At 45.2% G+C, this 25,793-nt stretch overlaps 1 protein-coding gene across 3 annotated transcripts in view; it reads right to left on the bottom strand.

The window, feature by feature from the left end:
• The window catches only part of BBS9 (Bardet-Biedl syndrome 9), a 374,874-nt gene that overhangs the window by 263,854 nt on the left and 85,227 nt on the right, over positions 1 to 25,793 (bottom strand). For all 3 annotated transcript variants that reach the window (XM_066584494.1, XM_066584497.1, XM_066584495.1), the window contains exons 8-9: positions 6,590 to 6,773; positions 4,540 to 4,669 (exon numbers count right to left, since the gene is read on the bottom strand). In XM_066584494.1, the coding sequence (XP_066440591.1) occupies positions 4,540 to 4,669; positions 6,590 to 6,773 (314 nt within the window). The remainder of the gene's footprint in view (positions 1 to 4,539; positions 4,670 to 6,589; positions 6,774 to 25,793) is intronic.

Genomic DNA, 25,793 nt, shown 5'->3' with positions numbered 1-25,793 from the left:
AAGGGTTCTAAGGGAACTAAGTGATGTGATAGCTAGACCACTATTTCTAATATTTAGGGACACTATCGAGATCGGGGTTGTACCATTGGATTTGCACATTGCCAATGTGGTTCCAATGTACAAGAAAAGAGAGCCTGGTAACTACAGGCCGGTAAGTCTCACTTCAATAACTGGAAAAATATTTGAGGGTTTTTAAGAGACGCCATCCTAGAATACCTCAAGGAAAACAATGGTATAACTCCTCATCAGCATGGGTTCATGAGGGGTCGATCATGTCAGACCAATTTGATCAGCTTCTACGATGAAGTAAGCTCTAGGTTGGACCTGGGAGAGTCTATTGATCTCGTATTTCTGGATTTTGCTAAAGCATTTGACACCGTGCCACATAAAAGGTTGATATATAAAATGAGACAGCTCGGACTGGGGGAAAACGTGTGTATCTGGGTAAAGAACTGGCTCAGAGATAGAAAACAGAGGGTGGTAATAAATGGTTCATACTTTGATTGGGCCACCGTTACTAGTGGGGTGCCACAGGGCTCAGTATTAGGCCCCATTCTGTTTAGTATATTTATGAATGACCTGATAGAGGGACTGCACAGTAAAACATCAATATTTGCAGATGACACAAAATTATACAAGACAATTAATACAACGGAGGACAATGTGCAGCTACAAACGGACCTGGATAAACTGGGGGCTTGGGTAGAAAAGTGGCAAATGAAGTTCAATGTGGATAAATGTAAGGTGATGCACATGGGCAGGAGAAACGGATGTCACCAATATACACTAAATGGGGTACTGCTAGGGAAAAGTGATATGGAAAGGGACCTGGGGGTACTAGTGGATTGTAGACTAAACTGGAGTAACCAATGCCAGTCAGCTGCTGCAAAAGCTAATAAAGTCTTGGGATGCATTAAAAAAAGCATAGGGGCAAAGGACATTATTCTCCCACTATATAAGGCACTTGTCAGGCCTCACATGGAATAATGTGTACAGTTCTGGACACCAGTGCTCAGGAGAGATGTTGCAATGCTTGAGGGGGTACAAAGAAGGGCAACTAAATTAATTAACGAAATGAGAGGATTGGAATACCCAGAGAGGCTATCAAAACTGGGATTATTTACCCTGAAAAAAAAACAAAAAACTAAGGGATGATCAAATAAATGTATAAATACATTAGGGGACAATACAAGGATCTCTCCCATGATCTGTTTATACCCAGGACTGCGACGGTAACAAGAGGACATCTGCTACGTCTAGAGGAAAGCAGGTTTCATCACCAACATAGAAGAGGGTTCTTTACAGTAAGAGCAGTGAGACTGTGGAACTCTCTGCCTGAGGATGTGGTGATGGCAAAATCCATAGAGAAGTTTAAGAAGGGACTAGATGTCTTTCTAGAGCGCTATGATATTACAGGATATAGACATTAGGTGATCAGTGGGGTTGTTTATCTCAAATTTGCTCTCCTCTGGACAAACAAGGGGGGTGTTAAAACAGGCTGAACTAGATGGACTTTGTCTTCATTCAGCCCAACATACTATGTATGCATAGATCATAGACTGAACATGAGTCAGCAATGTGATGCAGCAGCCAAAAAGGCAAACACAATTCTGGGATGTATTAAGAGAAGCATCGAGTCTAGATCATGTGAGGTAATTATCCGCCCCTACTCTTCCTTAGTCAGACCTCATCTAGAATACTGTGTCCTCACTTTAAAAAAAAGACTTAGACAAACTGGAGCAAGTCCAGGGAAGAGTTACCAAGATGGTGAGCGGTCTGCAAATCATGTCCTATGAAGAACAGTTAAAGAATCTGGGAATTTTTAGCTTGCAAAAAAAGAAGGCTGAGAGGAGACTTAATAGCCATCTACAAATATCTGAAGGGCTGTCACAGTGCAGAGGGATCAGCCCTATTCTCATTTGCACAAGGAAAGACTAGAAGCAATGAGATTAAACTGAAAGGGAGGAGACAGATTAGATATTACAAAAAACTTTCTGACAGTGAAGGTGATCAATGAGTGGAACAGGTTACCACGGGAGGTGGTGAGTTCTCCTTCAATGAAAGTGTTCAAACGAAGGCTGGACAAATTTCTGTCTGGGATGATTTAGTGAATTCTGCACTGAACAGGGGGTTGGACCCGATGACCCTGGAGGCTCCTTCCAACTCTACCAGTCTATGGATAACAGTGATCATGTAACCAGGAACCTCACACAGTGGCTCCCGGTGATCTCTCTCTGCTCCAGGCTGCACATGTTGGCTGGGAGCAGAGGGATTTTAAATCTCCCGGGGGCATGAGCCCTTCTGTGCACATGCGCAGAAGGCGAAGTAAGCTCCTAGAAGGACTATATCACCGCGGGACATCACGGAGGACGGGGGTGAGTATTTTCACCTCCCTTCATGAATCCAATCCATGAGGGGAGGTGAAACTTTAACTTTATTTTACTTTTTTTACTTTTCCGTGATCGCCGTTATCCATTGAATAGCGGTGATCACGGACCAGGGAGCCAGTCACCGCGGTCCCTGGTGACATTTCCTGCTTCCTGGCTACCTTCAGTAGCCGGGAAGCAGAAGATTTCAAATGTCCCGCAACTATCCGGCCTTCTGCGCATGCGTCGCCATTTTTCTTTTGGCATGCATGTGCAGAAAACGGCCGAAGGACCTTTTCAGACCTGATTGTCGCGGGATATCGCGGAGGATGGGGTGAGTACTTTCAGTCCCCCTCATGGATCCGATCCATGAGGGGAGCTGAATAACTTTTTTCACTTTTTATTTAGTTTATTGTGATCGGTGCTATCCATTGAATAGCGCCGATCGCATTGCCAATGGGGCTTCCTGCAGCCCCCATGACAGCTCCATGTTGTCGGCTTCCTCTGTGAATTGACAGCATGGAGCGGTCATGTCCACAGCCCACATGGCTTTAATCCCCAGGGGAAGCATGTTTTTTACGTCCCTGAGGATTAAAGCCCAAAAAGCCAGGGCGTAAAAAAATAATGGGGCCGTCACTAAGAGGTTAATAATTGTATCAAAAAACAACTTGAGTGCTATGGATTATCTTCCGGATGCTTCTTAGGCTGCTTATAGGCCGTTCATGGGCATCTGAAGCTGAGTCCTGCAACAATCGTGTGGAAGCAGTCTGGAACCCCCACCAACCTGCACAGCGCCTTGGGTCTGCGGCTTCATGGGGTCCGTTGCTTCATGGGGTTTGCACCTCCACAAACCCTACCATCAGCCTGAAACCATTGTTACTGTGGCTCATCGGAGCACACCACATGTTGTCCGTCATCTAGGGTCCAGTAAGGACCCAGAGGAGGCGCTGTATCCGATGTCATGGTTGTAACAGAGGAGCTCTAGAGGGTTTACTGCCCCCATATCTCACGAAAGCTAAAGAACACTGCGCTGGCCTGCAGGATATACTTGTGGGGCCTCCAAACATTGAATGTGGATTCTGCTGGAGTCGCTTGCCTGTTTGCATGGACAATTCTAGAGAGACGACACCGGTTGCGATCATTAATCACCCATGGCTGACCCCTGTGCTTCCACTGCAGGTGGTAATGCCTTCAGTAACGTATTTCCAGTATGTATGTGACCCTGTGGATTACAATGTTAAAAATGCCCGCACAACTTCAGAAATGGAATGTCCCATTAATTTGGCACCCACTATTATGCCTCGTTTCAACTCAGATAATTCACGTTATCTTGCCATGAGCACACTGGCCGGTGTTCAACCTCACAAGATAGCACCTTACAACTTATACAGGTGCGGGCATACTCAGCCGTCCCCTGAGGCAACGCCACTTCATCATCAATTTACATACTACTGTCCCATGACTTCTGGCATGTCATTGTAGATACACTTTATTACACTATACTTCTCCACTGTAACTGGGGCTGTAGAGCAGCCACATTTACTGGAGACATTAGCCATGTTACACTGACTATTGTCACTATTCTGTACATGTATATTAAGGTTACAGGCCACCATGGAATCATTGGGGCTGTGTGTTTTTGGTACTGAGGGGGTTATAGGAAGATGCAATGCACTCCTGGGAGATACGGGGCCTTGATACTCACAGAAAGTGAAGACACCAAAGCGGCAAAGGGAGAGTAAATAGGCTAAAATGGGTGAAAATTACACTAAAGAGAGGCGATTTTTGCATTAATGTGGTTAATGTAATACTGTGCACTATTCCAGAGATTTCTTTTCACTACATGGGATTACTCCTTTAATGCTCGAAAGACAACTTCTGATAGCTGCAATGAAAAGTTACCAGAACGCAAAATAGCAGAACGAAAACAAATCCTACAAAGAAAATAGCAGAAATAAATGACCCTGCGAACCGCTACTAACTAAGGAGAATAGTCCATTACACTGACTGCGCAGAAGAAGAAAATAACATAGGGTAAAACTGAGAAAGCCGCAGCCAACCTCAAGAAAAGGAAATGTCCAAGAGCCAAGGATTCCCTCGCACAACACCCAGCTGAGATAGGTCGTTCTCATGTACTACAAAACCACATGGGCGGAGATTCCAGGATACTTACTGGAAGTTGGCAACTTTTACTGCAACAGGAATGTGCGGAAGCTGAGCGGCCCACCTCAGGGTCACGTCCTGGTACACAAGTAACATGTTATTATGGTTTCCAACCAAGGAGTTTATTGTTCCTTCACTCACTGTAAAATAAGAAAAAGGGGTAGAGAAATCTTAGAGCGGAGTGCATCCAGAGCCCGCCATCTGTTCTCTGTTCCAAGGATACTATTGGTGTTTTATCTCTAGTTCTATCATACTAGACGGCGCTATCCTTAGTATTACTGGGGTTTTCAGAGTTATTTTATACAGTTTTGGGTTCCCCGGGATCATAAAATAAATATACTAGCCAGACCGCCATTTTGGCAATCTGGTGCCAGTGTCTGATAAGTGACATCACCTGATCAGAGTACCCAGTGACGTCTTGTAAACCTGCCATATTTAATTCTAATGCAGAAGGGCAGGTTTACGGCAGGTTGATTTCAATGAGAGCCGTTCCTGCAGTTACAAGAGCCAGCCACTACACGGAGGTCAGAGCAGAGACGTCCGCTGCTTCCGCTCTGACCCCTGTGTAACTGCAGCACTGTCAGCGGGAGCACAATTAGCTGATCAGTCAGAGTCCCGAGTGACGGACCCCAGCCAATCAACTGTTGATGACCTATCCTCGGGATAGGTCATCAATAGTATTCTTCCTGGAAAACCCCTTTAAGGCCCCTTTACAGGGATTGTTGGATGAATACGTGCCAACAGCTGTCCCAGCGACTATTGCTCCTGTGCTTTTACACAAAACAATCATTCTGTGAATGGAGGCAAAGTAAGGTCTCATATGACCGAGACGTAAGGGCACTACAACACGCAGCGTTTCTCCACCACTAAATGTAGGCAGAGCTATGCTGATTGCAGCTGGCACCTGTACTTGTCCCTCTGTTTGAATTGCCGAGGCCAGTTGCCAGCTACAATCAGCATCGCTGCATCTGCATTTTGCAGGGGAGAAATGCTCTGTGTAATAGCTCAGGCGATTTACGGTTGGCTGTGTCACGGCCACAGCGCGACTGAAAATCGCATGACTGAGAGCCAGCCGTGACCAAGTCTATGTGAGCTGCCACACTATTCTGGTTGAAAGACAGTTCCTGAACTATCGTTTCTGGCTGGCGTAAAAACGCCCGACCGAAATGTGCACCGTATGCACTATCTTTGCTGGCCGTTTTTATGCAGTGGGAATACGCCCATCTGGACTGATGCATTGCAAACCAATGCATCAGATGGGCAGCGTATCTCGGCCGGCTGTGAAAGCGCAGCCGACATATGTTCATGTGAATGAAGGCTTAGGGACCTTTCACACCTGACGGAAATGCAATGCAGAATGCAGCAAAATCTGCAGCTGCAAAAATCCACACCAAAATACGCAAGTCTGACTGCAGGATTGCAGGCAGGGTTTAGGCAATTTTCAATTCTGCATCAAAATCAGCAGTTAGTCTGCAGATTTTGGTGCAGAAATTACTGTGGCTTGTGGCGCGTCGTGCAGCATACTCAATCCCGTGTGAAAGGCTGGGTTCACACAAGGCGGATTTGCTGCGGAAATTCCGTCCGGAATTTTGCTGCGGCAAATCCGCCTGCGGCTGCTAATCCTGGGGTTAGCCAGCCATGTGGACGAGATTTCTCCTCTATGGGAGCATTGGCTGCAGCGGAAGAGCAAGAGGCCAGGCCGCTTCAAAACCCGCGGCTAAGTGCCGCAGGTTTTGAAGCAGCGCTTCTCCAGGCGGATATCTCGCAGTTTTTTCGCTGCGGCCAAACCGCGAGATTTTCGCCGGGAATCCGGCATGTGAGAACCCAGGCTTATAATGTTGGCCAAAAACAATTAAACACTCAACAATTAGAGAATTGTGGCTCAATACAGGTAAATGGTCGCAGCTTCAAACACAATATTTGATTGAATGTTCTGCTCTTATTTACTGAACTCAGGTGCCAAGAAAGGGGTCTGGGAATTATCAGCAGAAGGTATACCGAGCCACATATAAGAGATCCTGCGCTCGCCCAAACCTTCACTTCATTCTTCGCCAACTAACCTGAACAATATGGAAGGGAGCAGCTTGGACTGTACTCAAGCTTCTTCATGAAGCGGATCTGTCCGTTCTCTTTGAGGCAGAAGAAGTTTCTCTCGCCAAGTACAAATATTGAGAAAGCCGTGTGATTAAAAGCAACCACGCTGATCTCCAGGGCCTGCTCACCTATGTTCAGGATCCAGTCGGCCTGCGGAACAGAATGAGCAGAGAATTAAGCACTTCAGCAGCTGCGTATTACTTAATTATTGCTTGATGTTAGCCAGACGCACATCTGAGATCTGAAGAGCGCGCCGTTACCGTACTCAGACCCCTCGAAGGAAACGGCTTGTTATCTTTGGGATTTCTCATTTCCATTCCATTAATTGCAATTATTAGAAGCAAAGCATTCACCTTCTCAGACACATTGCTCTGGCATTCAGAATGGTGTCCATCCTTTACTAGGCCCTTTTCTGCTAAAATCCACTAACGTCTGGCAGAATGGACAGGTGGCAGCATTTACACCAACATGGAAGCAGCGGCATCCCAGACGCACGCAGCACATGGGCATCCTACAATAGGCATGACTTTCTAGTGAATTACCAGAGCCCTTTTATTAGCTCGATATAAGAATACAAATGAACTTAAAGAGAAACTCCTCTCAACATTTTTCATTCATTACGCAACTAGCCCCCACCCTAAAAAAAGAAAAATAAGCAAATCTTATTTGTATAGCACCAACTTATTCCGCAGCACTTTCAAGTAATTTATTTATTACCCCCCACCAAGGTAAGTACTCATCTTGCCGACCTCAGAGGGATGCCGAGGCGACCTTGAGACGGCAACCTGCGGGAACCAGGCGGGGATTGAACTCACAACCTTCAGGTCATGAGTGAGAGCTTAAGACTGCATTACTGCTCCCTTAAGCACTCTGCACCACACGAGGGCCTATGTATATAAAAATCAGATAGTATTACCTTGGATAGTTAATACTTTCTATATGAAAAATTCCCTTAAGTTGGGTCATGTGATCTGATAATGCCCCCCAGGGAATTACTTGCCTTTCGGTTCTTTCAAGGGGTCACCAGAACTTCCTTTGCTATGAAATTACATGGACTGTACCAAACATGCTGTGCTCCTATCACATTACTGCTGATGATTACAGGCTCCTGTCACACAGTTCTAATGAAGAACATGATAGTTTATCCTCCATGACCGTATAATTATAATCTTTAGCTTATTTGGGTGAATGTAGAGGTTAATGATATTTACACTGTCCTCCCAGCAGGCAGAGATTATATGGTCTTTAGTTGCTCGTGTAATGCTGTGCTGATGCATTATGGGATTGATAGCACAGAACACAGTAAAAGTAACATCCAGATGGTATCTGATAAGCATTGGACAGGAAGCTGCACTGCATGGAAAGGAGTGTAATATACATAGGAGACGTCCAGCATGTGATCAGCAATCAAGTGAGGGGTGCAGGGATGGAACAAAATGTATTTTTATGGGAATGCTGCTTCAATAGAAAACCCTCAGTCACACTAATGCTACATTCTACAATTTCTATCAAACTTTTTCTTTACTAAGATTTAGGGCTCACACCCACTGGCGTTTTTATTTCTTGTGCTGCGAGAGCAAGTGAAAACACTTGCCTCGCAGCGCAAAAAAAAAAAACATTGCAATATCACCAGTGTTTTCAATGGGGCCAGCGGCAGCAGCTTCTGCCACAGCTGTGACAAGTGTTTGCTTAATCCACGCGAGGATGAAGGAATCCTCTGCCACAACTGTGACAGAAGTCCAGCATGCTATCCCATTACTTTCAATGGGGTCGGTGCTGCTGCCGGTCCCATTGAAAGCAGTGGTTTTGTGGCAACTCCCGCAGTATGAGTTTAGGGGAAGGGCTTGAAATATTAGCCCTTCCCTGAAAATCATCCTTAGCTGGTTAAATAAACAAAAAAAAAACAACTTTACTCAACTGTCTGACGCTCAGGCGTGTCCTCCGACTGGCTCCCCTGCACTGCTGTCCAGCACTTTCAGAAGGTGGGGATTTAAGAATCCCCGCCTCCTGAAAGGGCTATGCTGATTGGCTGAGCGCTCAGCCAATTACAGGCAGCGCTTAGCTATTCATCAATGTCCTGAGCTTATAGGACATACTAGTAATTATTAGCAAATCATAGCACTAGTGTTTCTGGTGTTTTGCGGCACTTATTAATATAATATAGTGACAGGGACTGGAGTTGTAAGCACATGGCTGCTGTTTTAGGACCTGTGATGTCACTGTCATGTGACATGGGGCGGAGCCCAGAGCCCCAGTGAAGGGATTGGAGTTGTAAGCACACACAGTCACTCACAGACAGGTGGTCATTAGTATTTTGATAGCACACAAAATACTTAATAAGTAACATTTACCAAATGTCCACATTATGTTAGCCTCATAAACTTTCCTTTTTATTTTTCAAAATTTGGGACATTCACAAACCCAAATTTCCAGGGACCTGCTCAGTTTGAAATGGGTTTGAGGGGCTTGCGTATCAGAAATCACCCCATTATAAAAACTGCACCCTCTCACAGTATTAAAAATCACATTCAGGGAGTTTGTTGACCCTTTAGGTGTTTCACAGGAATCAAAGCAAAGTGGAGATGAAATTTAAATATTTTACATTTTTGAGCAGTTTTTAGTTCTATCCCACATGTGGCCCTACTGTACGTCATGAATCAAACACCGGCCTCAAAAATGAAGAAGCACCCTGTGGATTTCGGAGTCTCCTTTTATTGGGGCATTCTCTAGGCACCATTTCAGGTATTTTTACGCGATCTCTAAAACTGCAGAAGAAATCTGTGGCTAAACTGCATATTTCTGCCGCAGATTCGCACACGCATTAAGCCCTGTCAATGGGCAAAATCTGCATGCAGAATTTCCATCACAATTCCATGTCTGGGTAGACTCACGTTGGAAATTCCACCCACAGATTTTGCCCATTGACAGAGCTAAATCCGCGGCAAAATCTGTGGCAGAAATATGGGGCTTACCCTCTGATTTCAGCCACGGCTTTAAATGCATATTCCATGCGAAAAATCCACCTATGAACATATCTTACCATGTGTGTAATTAATATACATAGCTATCTTCCTCCCTGACTGGTAGTAAGGAGGGGGTGATAGTGTAAACTATTACAAGTAGTTTTTACTTGCAATCAACTTTACTGTGATTTGCTGTTACTGCAGTCACATGCCCAGAGACCCCACTGATGAGTGTCTGAGGGCCCTAGGCAAAGCTCTGTGATTTCAGCTGTCTCGGAACAACTGGGTCACAGAGTTACATTTTATTTATTCAAAGAGGGCAATAACCCCCCCCACCCCCCTCTACCCCCAACCACCTCCATCCATCCTGTTCATTAGCCTCCTGAGGATGGGGTCAGCTGGTTTATTAGTGCTCTCAACCAGCCACCCCTAGCTGAAGTCTTTTAATTGTAACTATAAATTCAGTGGTAGTGTCTATGCCAAGGCATGTGGCTGCCACGCATGGGTGTATAGTACTAAGTGTCTGGGAACAAGCGTCTTCTGCAGTCGAACAATGCAGTTTAACAGCGCAGGAGAGCGGTAAACTTCATGTCCACTCACACACCGCACACTAATATTTTCATCTTCATACTAACCTCCACCACTATCCTCAACACTTTCTTCCTCCACCCAGCCCAACACACTCCATTCACATCAGCCCCCCCATGCTCCCCTCACCTATGCACAGCTCCCATGCACTTTTCACCTTGCTCAGACGCCTCCAGCCTCCCCATACCGCCAACAAACACCTTAGCCACCCTCACAAATCCCCAAACACCTGCTTAACCTCGCTACCCAGCTACTCACTCCTAGCTGCGGGGGACATATCCCCCAACTCTGACCCACCTGTTTCTGCTCTCTACCAAAATCCGCCCCCCCCCCAATCATACCAAACCACCCCACTAGCCCGTGCGCCCCCCCTGCCCCATTCAAATGCGCCCTATTGAACTCCCAATCCGTGTGCAACAAACTCCGAACTATCCACGACCTCTTCACTACCAAACACTTCAACCTGCTTGCCCTCACAGAAACTTGGATACAGCAGCCCGACAGGTGCGTCGGCGGCGTAATTGTCCTCCTCTCACCAAAATGTACCTTCTAAGTCATTCCCACGGCTCCCTCGCTCAATTTCTAGTCATTCGAAGTCCACACCCTACGACTCTTCCGCCCACTGTTCCTGCGAATTGCAGTTATCTACCGGCCCCCAGGTCCCACCCGCCTATTCCTAGACCACTTTGCTGCCTGGCTCCCCCATTTCCTATCCTGTGAAATCCCAACCCTCATCCTTGGCGATTTCATTATCCCTACTAATGACCCCAGCTCCTCATATGCCTCTCAGCTTTTAACGCTCACCTCCTCCCTGAGCCTATCACAACTATCAGACTCCCCCACTCACAGAGATGGCAACGCTCTTGATTTAATCTTTCTTCACCTCTGCTCTGCCTCCCACGTTAATAACTTCCCCCTTCCAATCTCGGATCACAATCTCCTCTCTTTCTCCATCAGGCACCCTAGCATCTCCGGTGACCCTTCCATCTATCGCACCTCTAGGAACCTCCAGGCTGTCCGCACCCATCATTTCATCGAGACCATCCAGTCCTCCCTGTCCCCCATCTCTCTCCTCTCCTGCCCCAACCTGGCAGCCGAACACTACCACACAACCCTCAGACGTGCTCTGGATGAAGCGGCACCACCAGCCAAGTCTCATGGAGACTAAAAGGAGTTTTTTTTTTTTTTTTAAGGTTTAAACCCCCTTTTTCTCACTCTTTAGAAGTGAAAACAAAAATAAACATATTTGGTATTGAAGCGCTTATAACAGTCCCATTTATTAAAATAATATATTACATGTCCAACACGATGAACACTGGCAGAAGAAAAGAACGCCAAAATTTGGCTTCTATTTGGTCACACCAGCTCCAAGAAAAAAAAGATATGAAAGTGATAAAAAAAATTTATGTACCCCAAAAGGGTCACAATAGAAATTGCAGGTTGTCCCGCAAAAAAAGGCTTCACACAATCCCATTCACAAAAAAATAAAGTTTCTGTGGTCAGAAGATGGCAAAGGAAAGCACTAGAGATGAGCGAGCATACTCGCCAAGGGCAATTACTCGATCGAGCATCGCCCTTAGCGAGTACCTGCCTGCTCGGAAGAAAAGGCTCAGCTGCCGGCGGCGGGCAGGGAGCGGCGGGGAAGAGTGGGGAGATCTCTCTCCCCCCTGCTCCTCCCCCCTGCTCACTGCCGCAACTCACCTCTCACCCTCGCCGGCAGCCGAACCTTTACTTCCGAGCGGGCAGGTACTCACTAAGTGCAATGCTTGATCGAGTAATTGTCCTTAGCGAGTATGCTCGCTCATCTCTAGAAAGCACCTTAAAAAAAAATAAAAATATTTTTAAAAATGGCATCATTATGGGGTACAGGTAATTTATGAACGTTTATAACTCTTTTTACGGAGGGGTTAGCCTGAAAACAACAATACTACCTTTGTTCTCTTCAGTCTATGGGTTGGAATTGTGGGCATACCAAATTTATATTATATGTAGATAGATAGAGATATATACACACATACTTTTTTTTTAGTATTTTTGCTGAACACCACCAAATCCATGGAAAAAACTTTTTTTTTTTCTGTTACAACATTCCGAGCCCCGTTAAGTTTTTTGGGTTTTTCTGTTGCACCACTTTGTGGCATATATAATTTATGTACCCTGTTGTACTGCCTGTAGCTTGGATACAATATGTGATACTGGCAAGCATGGAGGCTTTAGTACCCTCTTGTATTGCCTCTAGCTTGGATACCATATACGATACTGGCAGGCATGGAGGCTCTAGTACTCTGCTGTACCTCCTTCTAGCTTGGATACAAGATATGATACGGTTGGACATGGGGGCTCTGGTACTCTGTTGTACTGGCTTTAGCTTGGATACAAGATGTTGAAACGGGTGGGAATGATAGGGCGGGTATGGAGGCTCTAGTACCCTGTTGTGCTGCCTCTAGCTTGGATAGAAGTTGGACTTGTTCGCTTCTTGGATGGTCAGATGATCCTCTCTACTGGTGGTTTGTCGGGGGCGTCAGACCGGGTCACCTTGTGTGCATGGCCTCATACATCCAGTGTTCCAACAGCTCCTAACAGTCTTGTCAGAACAATTCGGCGATACGACCATCCAGCTTCTCAGATCCCAATAATGCGCCCCTCTCAGACTCTGGTAATGGGGTGAAATCTCTTCTCTGTGTCGTAGAGGTGTCTAGTGGCCAACAAGCTCTACAGAAGCGGAAGAAGAGGTCACTACACACAAGGAGCCTCAGAGAGCTTCTTATAGGACAAGGGGGAACCAGTTTTACGGCCTCAGGTGACAAGACCGTCCATCTAATCACCCCACAACTCTCATCATTTACATGTCTGCCTGAGATGGAACTGCATGCCGAGTTTTGAAGCAAAATTACAACTTTGTGGGGCTTGATTTTTTTTTTTTTACAAAAAGTGTTTATCACACATATTGCCAGTTTAAAGCACTAAATGTCCAGGATCAGACACAAAGCTGATCCCGGCCTTTGCAGCTGCATGTGGACTGTATATTACAGCCAGCACTACTGCCGGTGACACAGGCATGGTTCCTGTGATCCTGCCATCTGGTGGATGTACCATTGTTCCATTACAGTAAGAACACCACAATCAGGACACATATGTCCATTTAATGAACATGTCACCTAAGGCCAGAAAAAGCGGAGGAAATAGAGATTTGAGCACAAACGTAATGATCATTTGTTGGAGCATAATAAAATGATTTAACAAGGGGTGGAAGCCGAACCGGAGATAACACAGAGAGTGAAATCATCAGCAGACACGTTAGATGACTAGAAAGGTGGTGAAAGATATAGGTATAACGATACCACCCATTCAAACACTAGACGCAGATGAAAGCTGTGCCTAGCCACACATCATTAAAAATGTGTTATTTTCCCTAAAGCATGGAATTTATGAAAGATGAGACAGAGACTTCGTAGATGCAGATTCAACTAAACCGTCATGAAAACTGAGAGGTTAAGTAGGAATCAGTGAAAAAGGGAAAGAAAACAGTTTGCCACTTCAGAAATCCTGAAGTGTAAGTTCACCTCTGCTGAACCCCGAGGATATTAGTGATTTATAAGGGAATTGCACAGAAAATCCCTCATATAAAACGGTTATTAGAAATGCTTCATTTAGCTGCATGATCCTTCCTATGTTATACATGTAAAGCTGCCAGGAATTGGCATATCCCTGTCCAGGGCAGGAACACTAAAGGACCTCTGCGCAGGAACAATGTACGGGGTCCTTGCCTTCCCAAAGTTCAGAAAGTCTAGGTCTTTCTAAAAATTCAGCACTTGAGAGCTATAAGTTATCAGTTCAGCCCCTTCCATGCCTTCTGATAGATAGTAGGAAGCTGCCGGCTGGCTAGACATTGCTGCGCGGTCCGAAAAAATGAAGTCCTCTTCCAGAGTCCAAGAAAAACAAAAAATGATGCATCCGTAAGGTTTCTTTTTTGGGGCTGTTGGTTCTTGAGCAGGTTATTATGGCAGCAATTATCAGCATTTTACACCTCACAAAAATGACCTCATATCAATATTCTGACCTGTAGACACACGTTATAATCCTCATTATTCATTACAGTTTTCCAGTTTGTCTGTAAAATGCTGGTTGTCGGTCAGTGTTGGATAATTTGTCCATTAAAAAGAAAAAAATTGGTTGGCAACGTAGCTTTTAAAGGAACTTTCCGGTTTTAGCTTAATAACTCTATAAATGAAAAGTTGGAGATGTGGATGTCTGGTGCCGCCCTGACGGCGAATAGAAGACACTGTTGTAATATTGTCGGGAAATATTTGAACATGCTTTCCACGTATTATGTCCTTTGTTAGTATCAGCGTCTCCCATACCGCTATAAGTTCTCAAGTAGATGAGGCCTGAGAGCAGACGTGGGAAGGCCAGGAACCCTGAAGTTTCTTATCTGCCACCGGTGCCTCCAACCAGACTGATTTGCATCGGTGGTTACCAAAATAAATGGGGATAGGGACTATTGAACCCATTTTTTAAAGGTTCGGGGCAGCAGCTATCATTCTAGAGATTTTTTCAGTTGGGTGGGCAATTTAAGCTTCTTGTCTAATGATGAATGCCTCTTATCCAATGGATTTCCTGCTGGAGGGGCCAACAGTGAAATTGTGTCTAAGGGACCATCTGCAGGCAAGCGGTCATCTGGCCCAGTACCCTTGTGGCTTCTCTTATGAAGACAGAGTCTTTCTCTTTAAATCTCGCAAGGGAAAGTATGAAATCCTCCCTTTTTGTTGGAGGTAAAAAGGAGTTACTCCTTGATGAGTCTAGAAGTACCCAGAGTACTTTTATTTTTTAAATCTGGGTTTAGGCTGGATTCTTTTAAGTTAATAATCCAATCTAGTTCGGATAGAAGTTTACCTGTCTGCCACAGGTGACTCTCCATAAAGCCGAGCTATATGAAATAATTAGCAGGACATCTAGATAAGGAATGATGTTAATTCCAATTCCCCTGAGATAGCCTATCGGTTAAAAGGTTACTTTGGAAAGCACTCTAGGCGCCTTGGATATACCAAAGAAAAACTGAAAATGAATGATTTTTGAACCAATTTTAACCACAAATCTAAGATATTTCTGGTATGTTGGGTGGATGGTAGTATGGGTCTTTGAGATCAATCGTGCACATGATGCTGCCTTGATTAATCAGGGGAATTTTGATAGTTACCATCTTAAACTTAAACTCAGAAATGTACTGAAAAGGGACTTTAAATTAAGTATGGTTCAATAGGAACCATTAGGTTTGATAACTAGAAACAAGGAGGAGTAATAACCAAAAAAACTGTTCCTCTAAAGAAACTCCCGAATGTATTAAGCTCCCGAATGTATTAAGCCCTGAACTCCCTGCTCCAATCGTTCTTGGAGAAGAGGGGACTGGTCTGGTGTAATTAAAAATTTTTTAGGGGGAAGGGACGAGAATTCTATTCTGTACCTCAGAGATATTCTCTGCAGCACCCAGGGATCACCAGTTATCTGGTTCCATCTCCCTGAGAATTGAGACAGCCTACTCCCCATGGGCCCTCTATTTTCATCTGGATTCAGGCTGTCTTGGGGTAAAAAGGGAGCTCTTATCCTTGCCTCCTTTCGGGTAGGACCATCTACCCATTTTGTCCTTACCTTTCTGATCCCTAGGCTGACATGCCTGCTTACGAAAGCAGGATTCCTCTCCGGTAGGTAGTTGATTGGTTAACCTTTCTTCTTATATCCAGCTTTCTCCAGGGAATAAAGCATAGCTTATCTTTGGAGACTGCCTCCTGCCCAGGCCTTAAGCCATAGGGCATGCTTTGTAGAGTTTCCTAGCACTCCGTTTTTTGCTGAAGAGCTTACAGACTCCTCTGAGGCATCTGCCAGGAATCCGGTGGTTATTTTAAGCAACAGCACACACCTAATAATTTCCTTCCTTCTCTTCTTTAGATGGTATTCTGGCTGCGGGAGATACTGTTTTGCGTTTTCTGGCGCAAACAAAAGCCTAAGCTCTTGGGAGATAGTCAGCCTTTTTTCTGCATTCTCCCATTCGTTTGTTACAAGGTGTTTTAGCGTCTCGTTCACCGGGAAGACCATTTTACGGCATGACCTTAGATCCATAAACATTTTGTCCAGGACCAAGCGTGGTTGTTGAACGTCCACTACTTCCTTAGTATTTCGAACTGACTTTAGCAATTCTATATGGGTAGAAAAATAATATTTTTTATTGTCTTCGACAATTAGGGGGGCTGTTAATTAGGAAAGCCTTGCCTCAGATAACTCTATTCCTGATAATTCGGATGTAGAGGACATATAACCCTGAGTATGGACCCTTGTTGCTGGTCTAGAGGAACCGAATGAGGCTGGACGACCGGTTTCATTTGAAATGCCTGAACCTCTTCTCTGACCATCTGGTGGAGATTATCCATTAAGGATTCTTGGTTCTCCCTGACTATATTTGTCGGACAGTCAGTGCAAATTAATTTCTTCACATTATCTAACTTTTTGAAACATAATGCACATTTTTTTTTTTTTTGTAATCAGGCTTTTCCGATAACAGGAGAAATACTAATACCAAACATAGACAGACTGTTAATTAGCTTTTTGTCCCAGTGGACTACTCACGGCTTGTAAGTATCTCCTGTCACCTTCCATGCTATCCATAGCGTGTTCGAGCTGATTTTGAGCTGTAATACCGCAGGAGAGGCTCTCTCAGGGAGGGGAGCTGCCACCTTTTAAAATTTGGTGGGGCTGATGCTGCCAGAGTGTGCGTCTGATGTCATGGAGAGCGCCGTGTCATCACTGAAGACCTCTGCACTGGACGCCGCAAAGCTACTCAACGTTGGGCCCATACACAGGGATGCCGTGCATGTGAGGATGGGCTAGGCGATCTGAAGACCACAATCGCTTGCAGAGCCTTCCGTCCTCCTCCATCACTCCATGGAGGAGCTCCTCTGTGTCCGTAGGGACAGGAAGAACACTGGAGAATGGTGGTAGGAGGTGGACTTTTGAACTCAACTCTTTCTGCCCCAGCGGGGTCAGAGGGCAGCCTCCATGTGTGCTGTCAGGATGGATGGAATGGTAAAGTAAAATAACTGTGAGTGAGTTAGAAAACTAAGCAATATATCCAATGACTTAAAGGGTTTCTGTCTTCTCCTTGCTGATCTTCTCCTGGCTTTTGCAGTTGCCCCCAGCTCACCTCACCTCCAGCTGGCTGATTCCTCTTCTTCCTGTGACGTTACGTACATTCACAGGCAGTCTCCTTCATGCCCGGCAATGTACGCTACATCACTAGTTCAAAGTGCCGAGCTATTGCAGAGACTATACATGCCCGCTGTCTCCACAATAGATTAGCATTCCTTCCTAGCCAGACCTTCACTGACCCGCAGGAAGAAGAATGCGAAGAATGCATGCTTCATAACAAGCCGTCTGGCTTGCAGTAAGCTGACCTGGGGGACTAGATAAGATCAGTGAGAAGAGGATGCCTTAGGGCAGTGGTGGCGAACCTATGGCACGCATGCCAGAGGCGGCACGCAGAGCCCCCCCTGCTGGCACACGTCACCATCTGCCGCTCACCACACTAGTGAATGCCTGCAGGGGCCGTGGCTCCCCTGCAAGCATTCACTGATCAGCGCGCTGCTATCTGCGCTGATCCCTGTGCACACTGCGACGTCAGTGTGCAGCCAGGATCCTCGTCCCCCGACGTCTCCTACTTGGTTCCGCGAAAGCAGGGGGAGGAGGCATCCGGCAGCACACTGACGTCAGTGTGCACCGGCGATCAGACAGAAGAGGAGCGGCGCTTCCACGAGGAGCAGGGGTAAGTATGTGGGTCTCCGTGGGGGGCATTATTACTGATGGGGGGACTGCTGGGGAAGAAGGGGAGGGCATTACTGCTGGAGGGACTGCTGGGGGGTGCATTATTATTGCTGGGGGACCGCTGGGGAAGGGGGGGACATTATTACTGCTGGGGGACCGCTGGGGAAGAAGGGGAGGGCATTACTGCTGGAGGGAGGGGCATTATTACTGCTGGGGGGGTGCATTATTATTGCTGGGGGTGGGGAGGTGCATTATAACTGCTGGGGGGACCGCTGGGGGATTGCTGGGAAAGGGGCAGGGGACATTACTGCTGGGGGACCGCTGGGGGGAGGGGCATTATTACTGCTGGGGGGCGGCTAGGGGGTGTCACTGTTATTATTGCTGGGGGACCGCTGGGGAGGTGTCACTATTGTTACTGCTTGGTGGCCACTGGGGGGTGTCACTATTATTACTGCTGGGGGGCCACTGGGGGTCACTATTATTACTGCTCGGGGGCCACTTGGTGGGGGGGGGGGTCAGCATTATTACTGCTGGGGGACCGCTGGGTGGTGGCACTATTATTACTGCTGGGGGGCCGCTCTGGGGGATGTCACTATTATTACTGCTTAGGGGCCGCTCTGGGGGATATCATTATTATTACTGCTGGGGGGGTCACTATTATTGCTGGGGGGTCACTATTATCGCTGGGGGGTCACTATTATCGCTTGGGGGGGTCACTATTATCGCTGGGGGGGGTCACTATTATCGCTAGTGGGGTCACTATTATCGCTAGTGGGGTCACTATTATCGCTAGTGGGGTCACTATTATCGCTAGTGGGGTCACTATTATCACTGGGGTATGTTTACAGGTGGCAGAAATGGATAGGGCTGTTTCAAAATAGACAATGTGCAGATTTTGACTGCTTTTTGGATGCGGAAATGCTGCAGAATTTTCCACAGAAATTTCTGCTGAGGACATTCTGCAGTATCTCCGCATCCAAAAAGCAGACAAAATCTGCAGCCTGTTTATTTCAAGCGCCCCGGTCCTTTTTAGAACAGCGGGGGTAAAATCATACATCGTAATAAGTCCCGTCCCCTGATGTGTTGGCACTTTGCGGTAAATAAGTGCGTTTTGGGTTGTAGTTTTGGCACTTGGTCTCTAAAAGGTTCGCCATCACTGCCTTAGGGAGTTTGTGTGGGGAAGAATAGGCGAGTATATAATTTTTTTTTTTACCACTTTAAGGATGAGCGGGAAAGTGCCAGAACATTAAGGTCTTCAGAGACTCGAAACTGCATGAGGCCTGAATTCAAAAAGAAAAAAAGACAGCCAGTACATCAAGGGCGGCACGGCATTCCAATTTGTTGCTGGAAGCTTTTCAATATGATCCTCACAAGGACTATGATCAACATGCAATGACGTTATTTGACAAATGGACCAATAATGCCACGCAAAGAAATCTGAAAGGAGTTTCCCGAAATGTGCTGTAGAGGTGGAAACCAGGGCAATTCCTGGTATATAAAGCTACACACTCTTTTTAACAAAAAAAACAAAACAACAATCCTGCCCCTGGAAGAAGTTGTCATTTTGCTGAAAAATTTGGCATGCGGTTCCATCTCTGGCAGATAAGCAGATAAGTAGAGTTGTGGTGGTTATATGGACGGTCTTGTCACCGGAAGCCCTAAAAGTGGTTCCCCCCCTTGGCCTATAAGAGGCTCTCGGAGGCTCCTTGTGTGCAGTGACCTCTTCTTCCGCTTGTGTGGAGCTTGTTGGCCACTAGACACCTCTATGATGCAATCAAAGAGATTTCACCCAGTTGACAGAGTTTGAGAGGGGCGCATTATTGCAATATTAGAATGCAAGAAGCTGGATGGTCAGATCAAAGAATTGCCTGTCACCTGCAGCATGTGCTTCCTCAGCGGTGCTACTGGTGCAGGCACAGTAAGAGTGACAGACTGTATTGCAGCAAGCTCTCTGATTGGTGGAGCAGCTCCTGTTGACTGCTACTCCACCAATCACAGACTCAGCCTGCCTGCCTGCCCACTGTTCCCTAGTCTATAATACAAAGGCTGCTATGCATCCTATTACTCCAAAAGACTCTGGATTTTCTGGCAAGTCCGGTGGGCGGTAGAAAAGAGGGCAGGAAAAAAATTAAAAGAGAACCTTTTTTCTTTTTGCTGGCGCCTCCCCCAGCAAGGAACCGCTTGGGGCACAGGACCTCCAGTGCCTAGTGGCAAATACAGCCCTGGCTCTCAGTAGTTTGCTTCAATGTATCATGCAGTTTAGTTTACAGCGCATTGACTAGACAGATTTATGCAGTTCATATTGATGTATTTAAGTCACAGAAATTGCAAAAAAAATAGCAGGAATGCAAGATTCCAGCACGAAACAACTAAAAAACCAGCACGAGAATTAATGTGAAAATGACACCGAAATCTATTCTTTATATGAAGAAATCCAGTCCGTTGTTATTGTTGTAACTCGCTGTAAGAACGCTTAAATCGTTTTTGCAATGTTCACATAAGACCAAATTTCCCAGTGAAACAGTCTAGAATGTAAACTTTGATGACAAGTCGAGAACTTTTATCTCATCGCTGTACTTACTGCTCACAAGCATAAAATGATCACCTAACGACCGAGCTGAAGACATAAAAAGCTGAAACCATATCATGATTAGGTGAAAATCCCGCACAGCGCCAGCAGTATGAACATAAAAGAGTCTCCTGTGTGATGGAGCAGGAGACAGTCGTACATACTCACTTAAATATGATGAGCGAGGGAATATTATATCAAAAAAACAGAACAAAACCCAGATTGTTCCTTTTATGACCGAAGGGAGTTTCATAAACATGTGATAAAACTTAGAATAAAACATTCTCTGCCGTCTGCTGGAGACGATTCCTGGTAGAGCCGCAGCTGTTGTGGGGCCCATCGAGAATCCATTAACTATATATCTAGCGGACATTAATGCAAAGCTAAAAATCATCTCAAGTGTTTACGCTAAAAGCCCTAAATACACGGAATACTGCAGCAAGTTAGATGCTATCAGCGGGTAATTCACTCTGCTGGGCTTTGGAATCATTAAACTTGTTCTCGACTCGAGGAGTCAAAGTTCATGCTGCAGCAGCCAAGGGGGAGGCCGAAACCCTGGGGGGACCAGAGGTTCCAGGAAGTGTCAACTGCCGATCAATCACCTCCTTCCAAGAGCTGTTAACCTCTTTTTTTCCCCCAAAACAATGTCATTCTTTTCTATGGGCTGTGTGATGCTGCAGTGAATGCAATACCAGACAAACATGGGCATGACTGGCGCTGTTTTGGGGGAGAAAAGTGGTTAACACCTTGTGAAAACGTGGTAACAGATCTACTGTTGGCACGGTTATTGTAAAAAATACAGATGCACCTTCATCATCTTAGACGAACCCTCTAATAACACCACCAAGAGTACTTCCGGAAAATAGGTTAATCTGGCATTTGGATTGTGAGCCCCGAAGGGGACAAGGACCGGCTGAGTGACTACATCTGCTATAAAGTACCCGGAAACACGTATATACTATACTAGCTGATATACCCGGCTTCGCCCGAGTTAATTTGGTACTGGTGTTTATCTGGTGTTCACACGGAAAATCTTATGAAGTCGTGCTTACTTTAGAGATACCGGAAAAACATATGTTCACCATTTTGCATAATTCTCTGCGTTACCCAGGAAACACCACGTGGAGGTAACCATGTGACGTTTACTTTATATAAAATGACATCAGGAAGTGAGAGAATTAGATTACGTACATAAAATTTGGACACATTCTTTTGCGTTAGAATTGAATAATCGAGTTGGGACCTATGAACTTTTCCTATTTATGACATAATCAATGCTCGTGCCAAATTTCACGTTTCTATGACACCGAAAGTGAGAAAATCAGATTACGTACGTAAAATTTTAGACGCTAATTCTTTTGCACATAGAATTGAATAATCGAGTTGTGACACATTAACTTTTCCTATTTATGACATAATCAATGCTCGTGCCAAATTTCACGTTTCTATGACACCGGAAAGTGAGAAAATCAGATTACGTACGTAAAATTTTAGACGCTAATTCTTTTGCGCATAGAATTGAATAATCGAGTTGTGACACATTAACTTTTCCTATTTATGACATAATCAATGCCCGTGCCAAATTTCATGTTTCTATTACATTGGGAAGTGAGAGATTTAGATTATGTACGTAAAATTTGGACGCTAATTCCTTTGCGCATAGAATTGAATAATGGAATTGGGACCCATTAGCGTTTCCTATTTATTACATAATCAATGCTCGTGCCAAATTTCCTGTTTCTATGACACCGGAAAGTGAAGAAATTACATTCTGTACGTAAAATTTGGACGCTAATTCTTTTGCGCATAGAATTGAATAATGGAGTTGGGACCCATTAGCGTTTCCTATTTATGACATAATCAATGCTCGTGCCAAATTTCCCGTTTCTATGACACCGGAAAGTGAAAAAATTACATTCCGCACGTAAAATTTGACGCCAATTCTTTGCGCTAGAATTAAATAATCGAGTTGGGACCCATTAGCTTTTCCTATTTATGACATAATCAATGCCCGTGCCAAATTTCATGTTTCTATTACATTGGGAAGTGAGAGATTTAGATTATGTACGTAAAATTTGGACGCTAATTCTTTTGCGCATAGAATTGAATAATCGAGTTGGGACCCATTAGCTTTTCCTATTTATGACATAATCAATGCTCCTGCCAAATTTCCCGTTTCTATGACATCGGAAAGTGAAAAAATTACATTCCGCACGTAAAATTTCGACGCCAATTCTTTTGCGCTAGAATTGAATAATCGAGTTGGCACCCATTAGCTTTTCCTCTTTATGACATAATCAATGCTCCTGCCAAATTTCACGTTTCTATGACACCGGAAAGTGAAGAAATTACATTCCGTACGTAAAATTTGGACGCTAATTCTTTTGCGCATAGAATTGAATAATAGAGTTGGGACCCATTAGCTTTTCCTATTTATGACATAATCAATGTTCGTGCCAAATTTCAAGTTTCTATGACATCGGGAAGTGAGAAAATTAGATTCCGTACGTAAAATGTGGACGCTAATTCTTTTGCGCATAGAATTGAATAATCGAGTTGGGACCCATTAGCTTTTCCTACTTATCACATAATCAATGCTCGTGCCAAATTTCCTGTTTCTATGACACCGGAAAGTGAAAAAATTACATTCCACACGTAAAATTTCGACGCCAATTATTTTGCGCTAGAATTAAATAATCGAGTTGGGACCCATTAGCTTTTCCTATTTATGACATAATCAATGCTTGTGCCAAATTTCCTGTTTCTATGACATCGGGAAGTGAGAAAATTAGATTCCGTACGTAAAATTTGGACGCTAATTCTTTTGCGCATAGAATTGAATAATCGACTTGGGACCCATTAACTTTTCCTATTTATGATATAATCAATGCTCCTGCCAAATTTCGAGTTTCTATAACATCGGGAAGTGAGATAATTAGATTCCGTACGTAAAATTTGGACGCCAATTCTTTTGCGCTAGAATTGAATAATCGAGTTGGGACCCAATTTCTTTTCCTATTTTGGAGATAATCTATGGTTGTGCCAAATTTCATGTTTCTACGATATGGGGAAGTTGGAGAACTTTTGGCGAGTCAGTCAGTCAGTCAGTGAGTGAGTCAGTGAGTGAGTCAGTGAGTGAGTCAGTGAGTGAGTCAGTGAGTGAGTCAGTGAGTCAGTCAGTCAGTCAGTCAGTCAGTGAGTCAGTCAGTGAGTCAGTGAGTCAGTCAGTGAGTCAGTCAGTGAGTCAGTGAGTCAGTCAGTGAGTCAGTGAGTCAGTCAGTGAGTCAGTGAGTCAGTGAGTCAGTGAGTCAGTCAGTGAGTCAGTGAGTCAGTCAGTCAGTGAGTCAGTGAGTCAGTGAGTCAGTGAGTCAGTGAGTGAGTCAGTGAGTGAGTCAGTGAGTCAGTCAGTGAGTCAGTCAGTGAGTCAGTCAGTGAGTCAGTCAGTGAGTCAGTGAGTCAGTCAGTGAGTCAGTCAGTGAGTCAGTCAGCGAGTCAGTCAGTGAGTCAGTGAGTCAGTCAGTGAGTCAGTCAGTGAGTCAGTCAGTGAGTCAGTCAGTGAGTCAGTGAGTCAGTGAGTCAGTCAGTCAGTGAGTCAGTGAGTCAGTGAGTGAGTCAGTGAGTCAGTCAGTGAGTCAGTCAGTGAGTCAGTCAGTGAGTCAGTGAGTGAGTCAGTGAGTGAGTCAGTGAGTGAGTCAGTGAGTCAGTCAGTGAGTCAGTCAGTGAGTCAGTCAGTGAGTCAGTCAGTGAGTCAGTGAGTCAGTCAGTGAGTCAGTCAGTGAGTCAGTGAGTCAGTCAGTGAGTCAGTCAGTGAGTCAGTCAGTGAGTCAGTCAGTGAGTCAGTCAGTGAGTCAGTCAGTGAGTCAGTCAGTGAGTCAGTCAGTGAGTCAGTCAGTGAGTCAGTCAGTCAGTGAGTCAGTCAGTGAGTCAGTGAGTCAGTCAGTGAGTCAGTCAGTCAGTCAGTCAGTGAGTCAGTCAGTGAGTCAGTCAGTGAGTCAGTCAGTGAGTCAGTCAGTGAGTCAGTCAGTGAGTCAGTCAGTGAGTCAGTCAGTGAGTCAGTCAGTGAGTCAGTCAGTGAGTCAGTCAGTGAGTCAGTGAGTCAGTCAGTCAGTCAGTGAGTCAGTCAGTGAGTCAGTCAGTGAGTCAGTCAGTGAGTCAGTCAGTGAGTCAGTCAGTGAGTCAGTGAGTCAGTGAGTCAGTGAGTCAGTCAGTCAGTCAGTCAGTCAGTCAGTCAGTCAGTCAGTCAGTCAGTCAGTCAGTCAGTGAGTCAGTGAGTCAGTGAGTCAGTCAGTCAGTGAGTCAGTGAGTCAGTGAGTCAGTGAGGGCTTTCGTCTTTATATATATAGATAAGTAAGCTAAATACAATACCGTTTGTTCTAAACACGTTAAGAAGTGGCTTACTAAAATAACGTAGCCTCCAATTTCCGCAAACAAATATTACTGCGCTGTTATGCGTCTGCAGCCGCTCACACAAGGGTAATTTAATTGCGTATCACATGTGCATTATACATGGTGCGTGGAGTCAATGACGGTACTCTGATTTTCATTGAACTAGTCCCACTTGTGTACATTCATTGTGTATAATACGCACACAGAGGAGAACGCGGCAGGATGTATTTTACGGCGTATTACGCACAATAGGCCTTGTTATTCTCTACGGTTGTGTACGAAAATGCTGTATGTACGCGATTACATTGCATATGTACAACCTTTGTTACACATGTTGCTAGGAAACAGAAGATAAAAGCTGGGGAAAAAAAGAAACCAGGAAGCCGATGCAGGACAGCGGGCGTGAGATATTATGTCACGGGCCGCCATTCGCAATCACACAGGGGTGATACGCAGCTCCACGCGCTGGTGAAACGTTGGGTTTTACCTTATGGCCGTGTGAGCCCGGATTTAAAGCTTTAGAATCATTAAGAAATTCATTTTCCCTTTTTAAGTAGACTTTTTATGAATTGCGCACCTTTTCTAGTCCTCACACACCGCAAAGCGTCTTATTTACAGTAACGGCAGGTTCGCTGAATTTTGACATCCCAGCTTTCAGTTGCCAAGTCTTTAAGGGACATCTCAGCCGGTAAGTTTCCCATCTCCTTCCAGGGAGCGGCTGGCATTTTGGCTGATCTGATGGGTGATCGTCGTGACCGGTCCCATCATATAAAGCACTTTACCAAGTAGTTTTTGCACAGCCTAGCAGCGGGCCTCAGATGACGTCCTGCGGCCGCATCACTCATGCGGACCCCG

The sequence above is a fragment of the Eleutherodactylus coqui genome, chromosome 12 (assembly GCF_035609145.1).
Source record: "Eleutherodactylus coqui strain aEleCoq1 chromosome 12, aEleCoq1.hap1, whole genome shotgun sequence".
NCBI lineage: Eukaryota > Metazoa > Chordata > Amphibia > Anura > Eleutherodactylidae > Eleutherodactylus > Eleutherodactylus coqui.
This window is presented reverse-complemented; position numbering and strand designations above follow the sequence as displayed.